This window comes from Sipha flava, unplaced genomic scaffold (assembly GCF_003268045.1).
Source record: "Sipha flava isolate LNK unplaced genomic scaffold, YSA_version1 49_pilon_pilon, whole genome shotgun sequence".
NCBI classification, from domain to species: Eukaryota; Metazoa; Arthropoda; class Insecta; order Hemiptera; family Aphididae; genus Sipha; species Sipha flava.
In genome coordinates, this window is record NW_020273360.1 from 1304916 (window position 1) to 1324235 (window position 19320).

At 28.0% G+C, this 19320-nt stretch overlaps 1 protein-coding gene across 6 annotated transcripts in view; it reads left to right on the forward strand.

Moving 5' to 3' along the window:
* The window catches only part of LOC112690326, a 149860-nt gene that overhangs the window by 111668 nt on the left and 18872 nt on the right, over window positions 1-19320 (forward strand). For all 6 annotated transcript variants that reach the window (XM_025564309.1, XM_025564310.1, XM_025564311.1 and 3 more), the window contains one exon: window positions 14081-14554. In XM_025564309.1, the coding sequence (XP_025420094.1) occupies window positions 14081-14554 (474 nt within the window). The remainder of the gene's footprint in view (window positions 1-14080; window positions 14555-19320) is intronic.

Sequence of the window (19320 nt, forward strand, 5' to 3'; positions counted from 1 at the left end):
ACACCAGTATAAACGAGTTCAAACTTAAAATAATTGTTTTAAACTCTTGTATATATTCTATTATAATGTCTTTTTGTCTCACAAGGCGCTTCACCACTGTATATAAGTAGCATTTAATCATCAACCCCTTTAATGTTTATTTAATCGAACAATGTAAGACATTAATTGATGACAATGAAGAAGGTAATATGGAAAGTGAATAGGGATAAAATCAATAATATATTATTCGTATCTTACAATACCACAAATAATTAAACGAATACTTCGATGGCTATTAAATTCAAGTTACGCTAAAAACATGAAGGTAAAAATAAATATTGATAAAATAAATACAATGGTACTTATAACATGGTAAGACAATATTATTATCATGATGTCCGAACAAAAGTAAATATTTTGTGATAATGTATTGCGATACGCGATGAGTGTACACCGAGAGAATTCGTTGTCGGTAAAAGTTCCATCAGTGATTGAGAATAAAAACTCATTGCAAACTGAAGTATTTTACATGAGGCAAAATAATAGCATATACAAAATATAAATTTCAGTGTAACGATATAAATGGAAAATATTAAAATTATTGGTTTATGAAATATTTTTTCATCATACAGAGGAAATGTTATTTATAATCCACATTAAGGATATAAGACTGAAACACTTATTCAGAAACATTTTCGCTATGAGCGGTATTATAAGTGATGGAAAACCCATGCAATATTTCAATATATTATAATTGAACATTAATTTCTACTCGATCACAAAATTTTTCGACGTAAGATATTATAATAATTCATCTACGAATTAAAAATGTTTTAAAATTAAACTCGAACGTAATGTAATTTTATGTATATACATGTACTGCGTTCAGTGACTACAAGTATCCAAATCAGGGACACTGAATCGAAAAGAACCGGTTCTGAAACTGAAACTTTTTAAATATAAGGAACCGATTCCTTTATATTGATATATTAAATAGCGGAACCAAAACGGAAATTTTAAATTATAAAGGTTCCTTTTGGTCTCAAAAATAAACTAATTTTATTTAACATAACTAATTAGTTATAACTACTTTTTTTTATAAATAATAAGAAGTCCATTCCCGTAATAATTATACTTATAACTACACGAAATTCATATTCTGGATAGGTATCTATTAAAAACTATTATACTTTTGAAGTGTTCATTACATGTACATTAATCACAAAATAGTATTATTTGAAAATATCTTTCCCAGTATGCACCATGATTTGGATCAATATTAATAAAATTATTATTTTTTTATTATTATTATTAACTTCAATATAAATCGATGACAATAATAAAATTAACACACTTTCCGCTAGTGTGTAATTATAGCAAACAATGCGTAAGCAAAACATTTGGTCAATCTAAAGTATCTTGGTATCTGTAATTTTCTGTTTTATAATAGTACCACTATGTTTTGTATACATATTGGAAGCGACGTTAATTGGCAGTTATATATTGTAAAATCAATTTTTGTTTTCTATTATAATATTATTATTATAATACACTTTTTTTGCATAACAAAAATACATTACAATGGTTCTCAAACTGTAAGGTGCGTCTCCCTAGGAAGACATTAGCACCTATTGGGGGAGGCGCAAGGCAAATATTTATATTGTACATTACACTATCATATACTTATTTTTAGATCTAGATTTAGATTTAGATTAATAAAAATTGTTATTTTATTTATTTCATGGCGTGATTAATTTTTTTTTTTTGTTTTGAGGATGCTTGAACCCAAAAAGTTTGAGAACCGTTGTTATATTATACTATACTCACTAGGTAGGAAATAATATTATATTTTACTGTTAACAAGAACTGGTACTGAAATTATCTGGAACCAGTACCTGTATTTTTTTTTTGAACAAAGATCCGGAATCGAACGGGAATTTAATTAAATTTTCTGAGAACTGGTACTGAAACCGGTAGCAATAAATTTAAACGGTTCCAGTACATGATCCAAACCGCTCTCAATGTCATATAATTTTTTTTCACTTATGACTATTCGATTGTGATTGTGAATTCGATATTAATGCGTCCAATGGCGTAGGAAGACTCGCTAGCACCCCTGGCAAACTTAGAAAAAACCGTTTTTTAAACAATTAAAATTTAATGTCACGATATTTTTTTTAACTTTTATTTTACTAATATTTTTAAGTATCTAATTTATATCTTTAAGTTATTACAGTGTTAATTTTAAACTTTGAAAACTTGCAATTTTCGCTTTATGACTAGCAAATTCATCGATAACTACCTTATGTGAAATTATTATTTAAATATCCTTGCGCTATTTTCATAATTTAATCATTAAAATCATACACAGTGTATAAAAATAGACAACATCAAAGAGTACTAAGAAAAAGTTTCAACTTGATTGTAGGATAAAAATGCGACTTCCACACAATTTGGCGCCCCTTTGCAATTCGTGCTCCTAGCGTATGCACAGTTCGCCATACTACTGAATGCCTCAATTGAATAATCTGATAAGCATAATAATTAATAATGTATTTGGAATATATTTCATGTGTAAACTATAATTGCAAAACTGTTTTATCAATGTGTTATGGATTACTCAAATCGATTACATCAGTTACACCTACGTGCGATTACTTATTAAACACGGAATCTGTATGGTTTTGATTGTTTTTGGGACAGTAATTACTTTAACAACTCCGTAGCTAAATTTAATAGCCATAATTAAATAATTAAAGCGTTGGATATGTGGTGAATAGAAAATATCGTATGTACTTTTTATCCATCGTTTTTTATACCCCCACGGTACTCATAGTCATAATCACTTAACATATTTACAAAATGAGTAATATATGCCTTGAATGGGCGATTGTAAACTCCACCAGAATATCGGTTAAGATAAAAAGGTAATAAAAGTTCTAGTGTAAACTCCGCCAGTTTTTTTTTTTTTTTTGTTTACCTGCTCAGTGCTTATATTACCACGTACCTTCTCACATTAAATACGTTGACATCTATTACAATGATTTTTTTTTTTTTACTGTGATTAAAATATTTAATGTGGACTATTGTTAGTTATTATTATGAAAAATATGATTTTATATTATTAGGTATAACGATTATTTATTATGATTTAAATATTTAATGTGAACGATATGATATTATATACCATAACTATATATTTTTGGATTATTTGGAATATTGATTATTTATTATGATTTTTTTTTTTTTTTACTGTGATTAAAATATTTAATCTGGACGATTTTTAATTATTATTATCAAAAATATTATTTAATATTATTAGGTATACCTAACGATTATTTATTATGATTTAAATATTTTATGTGAACGATATGAAATTATATAATATTATAATTTTTATCGACTACGTTCAAGCCATACTCTCTTACCTGCCCATGCCTATAAACCAGACTTAAACGACTCTCCTCTATGCACTTTACATTCATCCGAAAGTCCTCACGATTTATCTCACATACTCTTTGATTGTCCTTCTCTTCTCTTAAAACGTACCTTATAACTCAAATTCCTAAAATCCTTTAATATTCCTGCAAATCTTTTTCCATTCTTAACCCAAAGTCAGAGTTACTTATTAATCAAATTATAGCATTCATTTTATAGGCTGGCTTTAGCATTTAAGTTAACATAGATAATTAATCATTGTAGCTAGATCATATTTCTGTTCATATACTTGTTTTATAATTAATGTCTAATCGTCTTTTATATAATTGTTGAGCTAAAGTTGTTTTTACAAAAAACTAATAAAAAAAATAAATAAATAAAAAAAAGGAGTTTACGTGTACTCAATTTTACCTGATTTTTTTTTCTGGTTGATTTTAAAGTATAAAAAGGTACTTGTGACGGAGTTTACATGCGCCCGCCTGGAATAGTTGTTGTTCCTAAGGGTATAGATCGAATCTTCTAATTTTACATAAAATAAATTATGTGTGTATTAAAAGTATGAACGATGTATGTATGCTCTTTTGAACAAACTATTTTTGATTCGGTTGCATGAATTTGTATGGTTCAATTCCTCTCACTACATATCTCATATATCTTTAAAAACCATAAAAAACTTTTATGCAGTTTGTTTAATACTCAACCGTATAAATTCATATTATTTTTTTTTTTACTAATACAACTTTTCTTGAACACCGCAAACTTTATAGTTTCTTTCTGTAAAATTGACTTGCGTGTTTTATCACGTTGCCATGCGTAGCCGATGACAGTGCAACATACACTGCTGTTTTAACACGTATACACACACGAACGCGCCAACGCGCGTGTTTTTATTGTATTATCACTGTTATGTATACTTATATTATATATAGGTGAAAATTTCATCATTAATCAAAAAAAACGATTATGTCGTGAAACGTTTTCCCGAGAGCTTTTTGCTTTCTGTACACAAACGTTATAATAATACACTTATTACCTATATACACTAACTATAGCTATAAAACATACGTATTATTATTTTAATTAATTATCATTATGCTGTAGTATAAGCCGATATAGTGATAAAATAAAAAATAAAGTTCTTTCGTGAGTTTCCACATTGATTCCTACATCATGGTACGTGTATATTAAAATAAAGACATGCAAATTTAAATACATAAATTTAGGGACCATTAAAAAACAAAAACTCAAATTTTGTTGTTAAATCTGTCAGATATGTTATTCAAATTAGATAAATTTAAGTATATATATATTATATATGTATTATAACAATATTAAGTGATTTCCATATAAAAACAAAAGGCATCTATACCAAGAAGAGATTGAAAATTGATAAATTATATATACAGATGCTATTCGAATAAAAACAAAAACTAATACAAATTATTTAACTTATCGACTAATCTGAGGTAAATATGTTGTGTTACATAATACTATGTTTTCGCTGATCGAAATAAACACATTATTACTTGTCTACCAATAAAGTGCGTTTTATTTCTAATCTTCTCATTTCTCACCATCAACCCCTTTGTTGGTACGCAATATTTTACATAAATATCCAGCGGCAATGACTTATTAAATTGTGAATGTATGTATAATAATATTAGATTTGTGTGCCCTTCCACTTTGTGGAACGTTAACTGTGAGCAATTTAAAGAATACATATGCAGCTAAGTGTCTGTTAAAGTTTTTGTGTGCAATATGTACGCGTGAATCTTTTGAAATAGCTAAAAAAAATACCCAAAACAAAAAAAAGTCTTTTAAATGGACAAAACGTTCTTCAGAGGTACCTATAGAGGGTGTATTCCAACAAACGGACTATACACGTCTTAAGTATGTAAACGGCATGCGTGATATTCTGCACACATATATTGCTGGTTACAACATATATATATAAATATGTATTTTATTTTTTTTGATTTCCCGGTGGTTAGTGACGATAAATTTATTCAGCTTTTGTAAAGCTTATTGGATCGCTACTGCGGAAAACGTTACTTTGAAATATGTTCGAACATTTGTCAGGACTGACAACGAAATTATTATTCTTTAAATCAAATACATTCTTTATTTTTGTGTTCATATATACGAGTGTACATGTATATATGTTTAAAGTATTTACATAAATATAATGTACGTACATATTTAAGATTTGACTGATTTGTACTATTTTTAATATGAAATGTAAACGCAATATTATAATATATAGTTTTCTGAGGCATTGAACAATATGATCAACAAATACACTATATAATATGTGTAATATATTGGTCATCTCGAGCAAGAAACAAAAATAAAAAAATATTTCGTTACTCAATGGTTTTTATTTGTTTATTTACATTTATGAAGCTTCATAATCCAACTGCTATGAACGCATTAATATTTTTCTGGTACATAATATACATAAATATTTTATTTTTTGGAACAGTGTGCGTACGAGTATGTAATTATATAAAACATGTATCAAAATGAACATGATATATGAATTTATATTTATACATATATACTTGCTACATCTTAAATCCTTTTTATTTTGTTTGATCTATTTTTAAAACAATGTTGTATTTTTTTTACGCAATATTTTTCAATATTTAATTTATACGTTTTCTGACTCCGGTGTTTTTTCCGATTCTATTGAAATCGATTCACATATATTGTTGCGTACACAATAATTACGTTTAACTGTACAATTTTTGACATTGTTTAATTATTATTATTATAATTAATGATATCATAGAATTTTTAAATTGTATCACATAAATACAAATCAAGAAGGGTAATCTGAAACTGTAACGGGAATACATTTGTTTTAAGATCATGATGTAGAAAAACGAACCGCAAACTTTTCTGGCTAATTTTGTTCAACTAAAATAAATTGTATCCGTAAAGCCAATATTAATATTGGTAATGAAAAAAGTTTCAACATTTTTCAATTGTTCTGAAAATATTTTGAATAAAGTACTTTAATTATATAAATATATAGTATATTGTGGGTCTCAGATTTGTGAATATTATTTTATTATTAAAAATTATACTCGACAGTAACTATGCGCATACGGTTATCATATAAGACTTGGAATGTATTTAATATTTTGGTACTACAACATATCTTTTTTTTTATCTTTCTATTATTTATTTATATTATATATATTCTTTTTTGTTGATTCTATCCAACGATCATAGGTGCTTAATTTGAATTATATTATTGTAATATTCCTAATATAAAATTGTTAATATTATTAAAATTTAAAATAGTTTTTACATAGAAAGTATGGTTATTATTTTATTATGTTATTATTATTATTTTTTACTTATTACTTAATACTTAATACTTACTTATTACTACTTATTTAATTTCAATTGCTAACGATCTACAGGTTTATCAGAAATATTTTAAAAATTATTTTGACATTTCATTTTATACAATATATTATAAAAAATATTCACTGTTCTTATTATATTATTAAATATCGAAGTACGATGTTTATGAATATCCGTTACTTCTCAATTCCTGTTTCCTCAGTACCTTCTTTGTTATTTGAATAAAATTAAAAAGTTTTCCACTTAATTTGTGATTTTCATAAAATATTATCCAATTACAAGTTAATGTTTCATGTTTCTTCTTTGATAGATTACAATTGAAAGGTAACACTTTATAATTAATTTCACGCGGTATTATTTAGTAAAAATTGAACTGTATCAAATTTGTTTTGAAAAAAAGGTGATTAATAAAACTTAAAAAAAAAAACCACAAATAAATCACACTGAAACTGTTTGAGACCAAAGGAAATTATCATTTTTTTTTATTTATTTTTTTTTTTTTGTCGAAATTTTATTTTATAATTTATTATTAGAATTGTATAATATTACTTATTTAATCATCTAATTACTATGTATTGAGTTACATATGTTTAATACGAGGAGGCTGTATAAGTCACAAAACATAAAATATAAATCAAGTGCAATACATGATAACAAGTAATACGTTCATTAATATTTCAAGGTTAACATTATTATATGACATTAAAAAAGTTTAATGGATAAATATGTATGTCCGTTTACATAATTGATTTTGTTGGTTTCACAATCATATATTGCCTTAGTCCTATTTAGATTTATTCAGGATGATTTGTGATGATTTGTGAAAATAAAATCTCATGTGTAATTATGGATAATATTTATTAATGATACATTATTTTTACTGACTAATTTGTTACAGTTATTTGTTTAAATATTTAAATACTCATTTAAATGTATACATTTGTCAGATCAAGATCATTTATTGTATATATATAAAATTACTTGCAGTTATTATTGATATACAGGATATGTACAGAGTGTACACTCGTATGTATGATAATATATAATTATAATAACTATATTATATATGAGCTTATGTATTTTATGAGTATACGTATTAATATTGATACATTTGAGCAATTAATTGCTCAATTTTGAATTCAACGAAAATCGTTTTTATAACATTATAACACTTATATCTACTGTCTTAAAAATGAAATTTTCTAATGTATTTTTGAAAACAACTTCAATTTTATTCCATTTGTATAATTTAACTAGAATAAGATAATTTAATAGTAGAGATAAGAATCCCCAGCACTAAATTATGGTCTGGGTTTTCTGCTTAATTTTTAAAATATATAAAATTATTATTTTAATGTTAGAGTGATTATCGACTGTCATTTTTATGATTTAAACGTCCATAATGTTAAAACGTTTTTATAAACATTATAATGTATTTAGATCATTATTTGATTTAACATTGTATAGATATATTATATTGCATAACATAAATTTGTATATATAATGAAATAATGGAATATATAAAGCAGTTGATTTAAATTTAATTTCAATTTTGAAGAACTACACTAAAAAGTCTTACCTTGAAATAATATAACAATGTAGCATTTTTATTAAAAAATCTTTAGCGGTTTGTCTTCTTCAAATACAACGCTTATATACTTATAGAATTAAGTGTTTATTTAATTTTAATCTCTCGAAATTAATATCAACTTAAACAATGTAATTTATAAATTATATTTGAAACGCATAAAAATATATTTAGGATTTTTATAAAATTACCATTGTCTTGAACGTTTGTTAATCATACCTTTGCATAATACAATATTTTTAAAAGCTAAAAAGAGTTCAATTAACTAACACTTTTTCTATTCATAATTTGATTAAAAAATATACTAAAAATAATTTTTTCCGATTCCATATTTACCGTTAAAAAAATAATTTTAATTTTCAATTTTCATATTTGATAACAGATAAAATAAATCACTATGAGTTTCGTTTGAGTGCCAAGTAATTTTATTTTTGCAAGAAGAATAAAAATCGTATTTAATAATGTAATTCAATAGTATTGATTTTAGGTCTTATACCCTCGTTTCATATTTTCTATTAAGATGCAAATTATAATCATTTTACCTATTATTATATAACTGTTGTTAACCAGAAGCAATATCAAACGAAATATTATACGAAACTTCAAAAATTTAATATCTTAAAAATTTTTCAACTGTGAGATATATTTTTCTAAGTTTTTTTTTAGATAACGTTCAAATTTATAAACTTTTTTCCGTTTATTATTCTGGTTGTGTGAATTTCGAACACCAATATGTGCTTTATGTCCAACATTTGTGGAAGGGTTTGTAAATATATGCATACTGTGCATGAGAAATGGTAGCTTTACACCAGTACATTAGCAATATGCAAAACGTCGATATTTAAGCTTTTTCAGCCTAAAGATTATATGGTGGCATCATGTTGATGTTCTATTGTTTCCAAATGTTGTGAAATTTGAATGCGAATTTTTTTTACGTGAAAAAAACACAAGTTAACGATTTTGATACCGAACAGAAACAAAAATAAAAATAATTACATACACATTTAAGGTACATAATATGTGTATGATATGTTTAAAATAAAAATTCTAAAGCGTTAAATATGCAAAAATAAAAGTTGTAAAATATATAACAGATATTGCTAAATAATTATCATGTAAATACTTATTCATAACATGTATAAGCACTTAAATCGTTTACCAGTTTAGGTTTCAAGAGAGCAAATATAATTATTATATGTCAATAGGTAAATTTAAAATCTCACCCAGCCATTTTAAATATAAATAGTAAAAAATTAACTAATTTTTTTCTTTATTTTAATAATGTATTACTAATTTATGTATGAGATTAAAACTATTATAATACTAATTGAAACTATGATGAGAAAGATCCATCGCCTATTTGTTAAAGTTTTTTATATGACCATATAATCTTTAATTAGATCTTATAATGATAAATCTCAATCCCAAACAAAGTAGAAACTAATTTAATTTTAAAGTATCCATACATTTATAGGATTAATGCAAGCGAAAGTATAGAGGGATGAATTGAAATAATATGTAATTCTTATTAACTACGCCCTTATGTAAGAATATTAGGTCAACAATTTTTTTTTTCTCGATTTTTGGAGTATGATAAATCAACCCCTTTCACATTTTTCAATAATTTTATCACGACCTAAAATAATGCCATAATATATTTATACTTATAATAAATACAGCCTACCCTAACCATCAGAAATCATTAAACTGTAATATGATTTTTTTGTCTGAGTAACATGCTGTTAGTTGTTATTGTATAACTTTCCATAACAATTGGTACAATACGGTAAATTAATTTTATAATTGTTTGTAAACGTCAATACCGTTTCACTCGTACATATTCCACTCTTTACTTCGCGCACTCAGCTCAAATCGTGGACAGTGCCGCAAAAACCGCAGGGGCAGCAGGGGCAATGCCCATGCAAAGGAGCCTCTTGTGGTTGGTTTCAAGGTCCCACCTCCTAAATAATTTCATTATGATAAATTACATAAAAATTATTTAATGCATTTATTCTTATAATTGAACTTGTATATTTTTATTATTTTTATTAATTACAATTTTCTCAGAACGGGGCCCTCCGGATCGCACATTAATATACTAGCTATAATATTATAGATAACATATTATAGTGTTATACTATGAGTTATTTTTATACATACCTTTGGGATTCCCGAAATAATTATTGTAATCGCCGTTTGAAGCATATTTATATAGGCATGTAGCGAGCACATAATTGCTTGTCCGACTGTCTGACTGATGATATTCTCATAGTCTCAATTTTTACGTCTTAAAGATATTATACCTAATTAGTTATTAGCAAAGCTCGAAACTTAATGCGCTAAAAAGTACTAAAATATGCGCATACATATGCGTTTAAAAACATCAAAATATGCGGTATTATAACGAACAGAAATAATATTGTGTATAAGCTGATAACCTAATGGTTAAACATAATTATTTACGAATTACCTATAGTTTTACAATTTGTTTATGTTATGTTACAAGATATTAACACAGTGGTAAATTTGTATAAAAATAAATACGGGCCCGCGGTGTTCATTATACGAGTTTTCGGTACTATAAAAATTATAATATTATTGATAAGTGCATTGAGAGCCGGAGCAATAAAATAATAGATAAATCCATGAAATATGTATATAAACGTTCTTAATCCCAAAATATACGAATTGGTACAAAAATAACAAAATATGCAAAATCATGCAACAAAAATTTTTATACCTGAAATATACATACTATAAATCGAATTTGTATCAAATCAAAATTTCAATATGCACTTTCTAGACAAATATGAAAATGCCTAAAATTCCGAGCCTTGGTTATTAGTAAATAGTAATCTTGCCGGTTTTAAAAATTATGTCAACGTTAAGAAAGTATTTAAGCGGAGCTGCTAAAAGAAAACGAAAAATAGAAAAAGAAAATTAAAACAAAAAAGTCGCTGGATTTTTCGCTTAGGGCTCCAAGAATTCTAGTTGTGGCACTGATTGTGAAGGGTGTATTTGATACCAATAATCACCGCCATTACGGTATAAAATGAAAAGCACGATCGGTATATATAATAGAAAAATAATAGTTTTTTTTAATTTCGTAGAATTTCGACGACTCACCGTCACAGACATAACATAATACAAAAAAATATGTGCGTGCTGTCGCTGAGTGCACCTTGTATGCGTTTAATATGATTTGCCCCCCCAATAGATAGCATACCCCCTGAAACGAGTTCAAATATTCATGATGTTTTTCTCTACGGTTCTCTTTATTTCTTGTACGTACATGTATATTAATTACAATCGATTCTCTATTGGAGTCGGTAAATATACATGTATTTCATGATATAATATAGAATCTCCACGATAAATCAAATCGCAGCTATCTGTTATGTATAATATACTATATATTCAGTACACACTTATGACACCACATTGAAAAAAACCCAAATGACCTATTTATCGATGCAGCTCTGTTGTTAAATATGATAATATATCTGATAATTACTAATTATTTGTTATTTGTTCGCACATTCATATAGTATGTATGATGAACTTAAATCTATTTTCTTCGAAAAAACAAATACTTAAGTAATTAAATAGTATAACAGAACGTAAAAATGTATATTTTATATTTATTGAATATAATTTTTCAGAAATATGATGCGATTTTTTTTTTTTTTTAATCCGTTTCATCGTTGATCCTTTATAAAATATGCACATTAAGTATCTGCATATAAATAATTTATACCTAACATTTACGTTACGAACAATAAAAACACACGTTTTACGTAATTTATTCAAGTTAAATGAAATATATCGAATGTGGTAGACTCAAAAAGATTTATGGAATTTTGGAAGGTCAGCCTGACACGTCAATTTTCAATTTTTTTTTTCAAGTGAGCATAATTCCGAATTTGTAAAAGAAGTAATTTACATACAATAAATACGAGTCAGCAAATTTCTTTCCTAAATACTTTCACTGAAAATAATTTTATATTAAATACATTTATAATAATTATAACTCATTTAACAATGCACATTTGACATCAAAATTATAATTATCAGACTCCAGTTTCTCTTCGTAAAGATAGAAAACAAATCTGCCTTTACATTACCATAATTATGAGTACTAACAGATAAGTTATAACTTTACCAACATTTTTTTTATGTTTTTATCATTTATCGAAATAATTTAATAGTTTATTTTTTATTTATTTATCAATGTGTTTGTATGCCAAATTGCGATTATTTAGCTGTAATACATAATATATGTCATAATAAAGTTATGATATATTTTATTTATTTTGACTAAAACCATAAAACATATAATTTGACCAACACCATTACATTCATCGTTTTCTGATTTCACTTCTTAATAATTTTTCTAGGTTTGAAAATCAAATTAGTTTAACTTACATGAAATTATGAATAATTTATTAGCAAAATCAAAATTGAATTCATTAGTCAATTTGTTTAACGAATTAAGGCAGCATTTGGTTATTAGTATGAATCATTTTCATACATTTTCTAATGCCATTGCTATGATAGTCGCTCTAAATACTTAACGTTTTATTCTAACAGAGCAGTTACCGTCATTATAACAATGAGGAAATGGAACATCCTAATAAATGGATTGTCAACAATTACCTCAGGTGAAATAAAGTTTTTAAACGTTTTTGTTTGTTATTCTATAATAAATATTTAACAATCTTAACATAAAGCACACTTTTATTTCGCTTTATACAAATACACAGCCACTACAAAAGGTACAATATTTACCTCAGTTGTTTTTATTTTCAAAAAAGATTTTCCTAGAATATTATTACACATCCTCCGGCCACAACGCTATCTGCAGATGATGGTTTTACACACATAATTTATTCTCTAGATAAGTATACTATTACGAATAGACGCATTACAATTCATTGAATAAATATAATTCAACTTTATGTATTAGTTATTCACTTATTAAGTATATATATATATATATATATATATATATTTATATACGTGAGTAGCGAAAAATAACCAAAAGTAGATAAACAAAAATACCAAAAAAATATTTCAGAGGAAAAAGGATGATTTAATTTCCATATGCTACTTTTAACTCCAGTAAAATGTTTCAAACAAAAAATTAACCCAAAAGAAATTATATACATACTATACAAGTTACGTATAATAGGTCAAATAATTTTATAATTTCCATTGTGATACTACGTATAGTATATGTCATATACACTTTGTGTAGGGTTCAGGAGCGAATAATAGTAATTCGCGCGCCCGGCTTGTTTTGCAACTTTGCCCGCACGATTGCTGCTGTCCGTGTCGTTTGCACTATGTGTATGTGTGCATATATAATTTTTTGTAGCTCACTCATTAGTGGATTGGAACGCCACGCAAATACTGACGAGTTACGTGGTGCTGGTGATGTGTACAGGTGTGTATACGTGTTGTGTGTGCTTAAAGCTACGGACAAAGGTATAAAAACTATAAACAAATGGTAACTAAAGATGGTATAAATTATATAATGGACTCTTCTGGCTCAACAACAAACCAATAATTAAAGTTTAAATATGTGGCATAATAATATATAAATAAACTCCGCGCGCATGATCTATTTGGTTAGTTTCAATGAGACACGTCGTTATTACGATTATAATACCGTGGGCGTGTGTGTACGTTTTCGTGCAGGAAACATTGGACACCGGTGATGATGGCGAATGCAGTTCCGGTTCGCAGGACAACATCGAGTACATGCGCCGGAAACGCCGGTTGCGCAGGAAGCAAAACAAACTGCCGTGGTCCGTCGTCAACCCGGACGAGAACTTCTACTTCAACTGGCTAATGGTGTTGACCGGCTGCACCCTGTACAACCTATGGACGGCCATCGTCCGGCAAAGCCTGCCCGAACTGCAGCACATGGCGTCCGGCTGGTGGTCGGCCATGGACGCGTTCAGCGACATCGTGTTCCTGTTAGATGTAGCCGTTCAGTTCCGCACAGGTTACCTGGAACAGGGCCTGATGGTGTACAACACCAGAAAATTGGCCGGCCATTACATCCGGTCCCGGTCGTTCCTGTTCGACCTTATAGCCCTCACGCCACTTGACTTGCTCCAGCTTAAGATTGGCGTGCACCCCATACTCCGGTTCCCCCGATTCATCAAGGTAAGAAATCATGATCTAAACAATTATTGTAATTATTATAGCGATCAACGTTATTATTATCATTATACCTCTACGCGTATTATGAGCTATTATGTAACATAGTATTAACAAAACTTCCAAAAGTTTCTAAGTTATAGTTCGAACCGAAAGCAGCGGAAAAAATTTCCCAACTTTTTAAGCATTCTATAAATTATAATAATTACGTACATAGACAAGAGTGCACGGATACTGATCGCGGAATATCGATTATAGTTACGTTACCTGGTACTCTCGAAGAGAAGGTAAAAAGTTATAATGTTACTATTTTTTTTTTTTTTTTAATTTGCCTTTGTTCGGACATTACAGCAAGAATGTTACTATTAAAACCGTATATTATCCGACTATCAATATTTTTCATTCAATTACAAAACGTGTGAATAATATTTAAAACAAATACAATTTCTCTTGCCTTGACCAGCAGCTAATCGGTTTTATATAAGTGCCACAAATTTCAGCGGTGATCGAGTCGGCCAACAATTATTACTATCCCATGACTTCTAACGTATCACCACCCAACATATTATTCATCTCTTGATATTAGACATTTTTGGTCCATGCGTTCAACCAGAAATCTTTCTATCGGCCGAACAATAAAATGCTGTTGTCAACGTCAATCATCTCAACACATCGAGTAATGATGCCTATATTTACCACGACTTAACAGTGAGTTGTTTTTTATGAACGTTCTTCTCTCATAACACGGCAGCCAAAGTTTATCGGCGGAAGCGACGTTTTATTCGATTTAGCACATACACGTATGAGTAGATAATTTCATAAAGAACCTTCTCCAATTCGGCGACGAAACCGTAATAAATGCCACGTGTTTCTTTTTTCATAACATATTTTCTTTTTTTTCTTTTATTTTGTTATCACGTGCCCATACATTAGATAAATTGTTCAATACCGTACAAATACGCTGTATACGAACAAATGAGCTTTTACTCTACATGCAATCCAGACGCTTGTGACATACAAGCAGTGACAGTAAAATATATGCATATAACACACACATATGTTTATATTTTTTCATAAAACACTCAAATTGTTTTTTGACATTGGTTTTTTTTCTCTCACCGGAACAAAATCGACAGCTGAAGGATGGCATAAGTTTTTCTGTGCTTTTCTAAAATTGAATGGATACCTGATATAAAGAAAAAAAGCACATTCATATTGAGAATACTACAGAAGATAACTTCGTAATAGAAATCCCAAATATTTTGTTCTTGATTATTGTTTTGAATTTAAAGTTTAATATTTATTTATTCAAAATGACTGATTCCTGTAATTATTCTCTTTTTAAGTACTAGTCATAGATAAAACTAGTTTTATACATATGGCTTTACTTTATTTTTAATATACTCCGATAATTTTATACATTATTGTTGCCATTTTTATGTAGCTTGTCCAATAAAAAAAAACATAAATTATAGATCATTATTTTTATCATGATACTTAGTATAATATATTCAATAGTACACGATATTCGTTTAATTATAATTACCCTAAAGTTGTGAAAATCTTTACATGTTTTCACTCAAATTAACATCGCTATTATGAACAAAATAATCCAACCATATTTTTTTGTAATTTTTTTAATGGTATTAATGGAATATTTAATTACATATTTATAATTAAATATTAAAAATTAAGTATAATTTACACGTAAATATTGCATGAACCTCCTGTACTGTGTATAAGTCGAACTTAAAGAACATTTCAATGCATAACGGCTTCTTCAAAATATGATTAAACCAGCATTTTTTTTAACAAACATTTTATATTATATGTGAATTGAAGAAGTTATTGATTTTGCAAAGATATGCCTTCATTTTTCTCGGTTATAACTTTTTTTGGACAGTAAAAATTTAAAAGTTTCACTACCCGAGGTTGTATATTATGAATACAGATGGTAATTTTTTTTTTTTTAAATTATTCAGAGAATATCTTAAATATCGTACAATTTTTACAACAAAAACTTGTCTAAATTTTACCGAATATATTAAATTAAGTACTACACTTTTAGGAATTTTAAAGTTATGTTCTTTAAACTAATTAGTCAAAAGATATATGGAAGAAAATTATTAAGTATTCTCTTAATATAAGTGTTAATGAATTACGGTTTTTTTTTTTATTATTATTATTATTATTAATTTAGTTTTAGTTAGGTTATTTGATTATCAATCATTTAATGTTATGAAATTTATCGTGATGATAATTATTGATGTATATATTATACTACCGTACGACTCAATTTAAACACTTAAAAGTAGTCCGGTTCAGTCTACGTTCTCACGTCGTTCCGAATAGTCGTGTATCTTTTTTAGTGCCTTTGCTGATAAAGTCTCTGTGTATATATATACATATTTGTTATATTTCTAATTGGTTCGCTTTATCCATGTCGTCGTCTTCGGGCGGCGGCTCTCGCGCTGGCCAATGCTCGTCAACGAACAAAATAAAACCGACAACTCACAATAAAAGCTCGGGATCCAGTTCTGATTTTTCACTCGTCTCTTACTCACCTAAGTCTAAAGCTATAACAAATCCAACCAGTCCCGTCTCTCCAGTTTTACAACAAATAATAGATAATCCACCGGTTCTAAATACATCAAACACTGCTTTCAATTATAACATACCTGATAACGCGCACGAGCCTATTATTGTTGATGATGCTATTAACGGCAATGACCGATCTAATGAGCCCGCCTCATGTATCACGTTATTTACAGATATAACTATGTCATGAACAACCCAAAACCCGGCTATCGATAATAATAATATTAATGCTCGACTCCAATATTTTTCACCGGAATATAATGGTCCTATTGTTGTACCATTGATTATAAATAGTATAGATAGCTCACTGCAATACAAAATATGCTGCGTAAGAAACTTTTGCCGATAGAGGGCGATAAGGAATTTTGTCAATTATAATGGAATAAAATAATATTATTTTTAATCGTTACTAAACGTCGGCGGTCGGTCCTCGGTAAGACGTAAATAGTACTATTTATAATCAATGGTATTGACATTGATTATAAATAGTGAGGACCCGCGTTGTTTTGTCACTGTCGTAACACACTATACACACGTAATAGCACGTTGTAACCAGTTTTAATTAAAGGTGTGTTGATAGTTTTGATATTAAATTGAATTTAAATATTAATATTCTACATACTCATAACTAGTCATAACTACTTACTATTTCGAAATATACTTATATTATCATGAAAACATAATTAAATAAATATTAAAACATTTAAAACATTTTTTTTTTTTAGTATCACAATATATTACAATTAATTATTTGTTTTGTAGTATTCTCAATTTAGGCTGTTGTTTTGTAGATTTATAAGTTTTTTGTACACATATTTTTTTGAAAAAACACAAGGCAGTAAACGGTTATCGAATTAAATATACACAAATTTAACCATTAGCCGATGGCTGTTTAGTGTTGGCTATATTAATCATTTATTTTGTACCAAGACAAACATTAAATACCTTAAAAATAGTAACAAAATATTTCAATTCGTTCAAAAATAAACTACGACAATGGTCTTGGTGGTCGAGAGGGGCATTGAGAAAACTACACACATTAGCCAAACAATAAAATAAATTGGTAAATCCATATTCCCTTTATTTTTCAATATAGTTTGTACCATTGATTATAAATAGTATTTATTTAAATACTATTTACAATCTATGTGAGTACCTATTTATATTGTATTTAAAATAATTAATATGTTAATGTGAATATGTGATTACTATATGGCTAATTTATATAATATAATATTACATCGCTTATTTGTATTTTAAAATGTAACATGTTTATAATAGTCATAACCTTTTTCCAATGAAAACTTAATAGTATGACCTGTATAGGTATATTACAGACAATTTTTATTATATTTAGGTATTAAACATAAAATAGGCCTATCTATTATTAAAATGGGAGCAACCCAAATAGCAGTCCCCACTTTTGTAAACTACTAGCGATTATAACGACACCCGCCAAAACTAATAATTGCGCGGAGCGCCTCGTAGCGACACCCGCCATTTAACGAGCCGTGTGTTTTGTTTTGCAGTGAGCTATCTATACTATTTATAATCAATGGTTGCACTCGCCGAATGCACCGACCAAAACAAAAATTTAGGGAATTTGCACCCGTTCAAAATAGCAAAATTCTTTTCTACCAACTTCACTGGTATCACCAATATTAAACCAGTTGGCTCAAAAAAAGTTAAAATTACCTTCAATTCAATCACCAACGGCAATCTATGCCTAAGTTCTAAAATCCCGAGTGACAATGGTTTTCAGGTAAATATACCTGTCTCACTTATTTTTTCGTATGGTGTTATCAAACTTGATAACAATGTCTCAGAAGCGGAATTTTTTGAGGGTCTCCACTCTCCTGTTCCAATTGAAAACTTTAAACGTATTCCCATAAAAAGAGATGGTACTATTATAAATACCCGCACTGTCGAATTGAAATTTGTTGCAACCAAAATTCCGCCTGTCATCTCGCTATTCAACATGATATTCGAAGTTAAGCCCAGTATTCGTTCGCCCGTTCAGTGTAACCGTTGTCTACGGTTTGGACACACACTAAAATACTGCCGTAGAGAGGCACGGTGCAGTTCACTGTGGTGAATCTAAGCACACGTTCGGTACATGTCACTCCGCCCAAGTTACTGATCCGGTTTGTCTTTTTTGCAAGTCACCTCACTTG